General features: G+C 48.5%; 1 protein-coding gene across 1 annotated transcript in view; it reads right to left on the bottom strand.

Annotated features, from left to right (window-relative positions):
* atp8b1 (ATPase phospholipid transporting 8B1) overlaps positions 1-1,333 on the bottom strand; it is a gene marked incomplete at its 5' end in the record, with an annotated part of 19,490 nt that extends 18,157 nt beyond the window's left edge. The window contains 2 exon segments of the mRNA XM_037692328.1: positions 964-1,061; positions 1,154-1,333. Coding sequence (XP_037548256.1) covers positions 964-1,061; positions 1,154-1,316 — 261 coding nt within the window.
* Between the last annotated feature and the right edge of the window lie 673 nt (positions 1,334-2,006).

Genomic DNA, 2,006 nt, shown 5'->3' with positions numbered 1-2,006 from the left:
GGGGGGGGGGGGGGGGGTCTTTGCTTCAGCCGGAGGAGTTCAGGTACCTGAACGTCTTGTTCCTGAGTGAGGGTAGGATGGAGCAACAACAAAGGCCTAGTTCTCAGTAATGAGGGCGTTGTAGCGGTCAATCGTGGTGAAGAAAGAGTTGCGTCCAAAGCAAAATTCTGTATTTACTGGTCCCTCTGTGTTCCAACCCTCAGCTGTTGTCATGAGGTTTGGATCAGGACCTAAAGAGTCCGACCAAGGTTCGCCAGGAAGAGCTGGAGGGGGTCTTTGGGGAGACGGAGGTCTGGGTTTCTCTCCTGGAAGTTTCCTCAGTATTCAGAGCTTTAGCAGCAACTTGTGGAATTTAGTTCAGATGCGTTTTATTGGTTCACATCTCTAGTGAGAACGTTCTGCACCTCGGTGGAGTCCACCTGAGGTGTATTAAATGTTTTGGCTACAGACCTCCCTATAAAAGGACTGCCAACTGGCAAACCATGAGGTCAAAGGCCCCAAAAACTCCATCCCAGCAGCGAAGCATAGAGACGGCAGCATCATGATGTGGAAGGGTTTCTCAGCAGCAGGAACCCAAGAGCTCTCCATGATTTGGTTCAACCAGGATTCAGAGCTGGTGTCCCAGCCTCAATAAGCCATCGAGAGAAAACTGACCAAGAACCTGTTGGCCCCGTCTCCACACAGGATTTCTGAAACTCAGAAAGACCACATCCCAGAACTGAAGGTCTCCACCGATATGGGTTTTAAAGCAACGTGGAAGCCTCTCCTCAGAGCAAAGCTCGTGAAAGGTGCTTGAAGGACGCTGGTCTGATGAACCCAAAGACTGAATGGTTTGTTCCCAGTTCTAAATTTTGCTTCTGGTGAAAACCAACTGTTGTCCACATAGAGTAGCATGGTGGTGGCAGCATCATACTGAGGGAGAGACTGGTTAGGGTTGATGGAAAGCTGAATGGTTGGACTTACAGAATATCTGCTCTTCTTTATACACAGGAAGATCTTCTTCTGGAACTCCGGCAGTTGATGGTATGCTCTGTCGTTCGCCTTCACCTTCCAACCAGCCTCTGAGAAACATCATTTACAAAATGACTGATGAAGCAAAACAAGAGGTCTGTGTCTAAACCAATTATTCTAGAGCAGGTTCCTTCAGACAAACCATGGGGTCGTGTCTCCACCGGGGGCTGAGGGACTTCTTGCGGCTCTTCGGCTTCACTCTCAGAGGTCTCGTCCAGTTCGTCATCGGTCTCATCGTCGCTGTACGGCATGACCTCATCGTTGGGCCCCAAGGACCCCTGAGAGTCCACACGCCGCCGGTTCATCTTAGCGGCTCAGGATTCTGAAAAGAAAAGTTTTATTTAGAAAAGTCTGAAAGGTTTATCAAAAAAGAGAATCACTGGTTCATCTCCAACGTTGGCTAAAAGTTTTCTTTAGAAAATTATTTCTATTGGCTTCCTTCAAACTTAGAACAGAATTCACAATTTTCCTTCTAACCTACAAATCTCCGAACAACTCCAGCTCCACCTTATTTAAGAAGAACTTATTGTTGTTCCATATTTTCCTAACAGAGCATTTCACTCTCAGACTGCAGGCTTACTCGTGGTTCCTAAAGTTTCCAGCAGCAGAATGGGAGGAAGATCTTTCAGTTCTCAGGCTCCTCTCTTGTGGAACCAACTTCCAGTTTCTGTCCGTGAGGCTGACACATTGTCCAGTTTTAAGACTCTCCTTTTTGATAAATCCTATAGTTAGGGTCGGCTTGGGTTTCCTGAGCTGTCCCTTAGTTATGCTGCTATATAGACTTAGACTGCTTGAGGACAAACTGACCACATGTCCTCTCTCTGCTGCTTCTTTACTCTCTACAGCTCAGGTTGGTTTTACATTATTTCCATCGTTAACATATTTTTCGTCTTTCTCCCCACGGGAGCTACGCCCCGAGCCACGGGAGCTACGCCCGGAGCCACGGGGGGAGCTACGCCCGGAGCCACGGGGGGAGCTACGCCCGGAGCCACGGG

This window comes from Nematolebias whitei, chromosome 18, assembly GCF_014905685.2.
Source record: "Nematolebias whitei isolate Nwh7 chromosome 18, NemWhi1, whole genome shotgun sequence".
NCBI classification, from domain to species: Eukaryota; Metazoa; Chordata; class Actinopteri; order Cyprinodontiformes; family Rivulidae; genus Nematolebias; species Nematolebias whitei.
The sequence above is the reverse complement of the archived record's forward strand: the minus strand, read 5'-3'. Positions and strand labels throughout refer to the sequence as shown.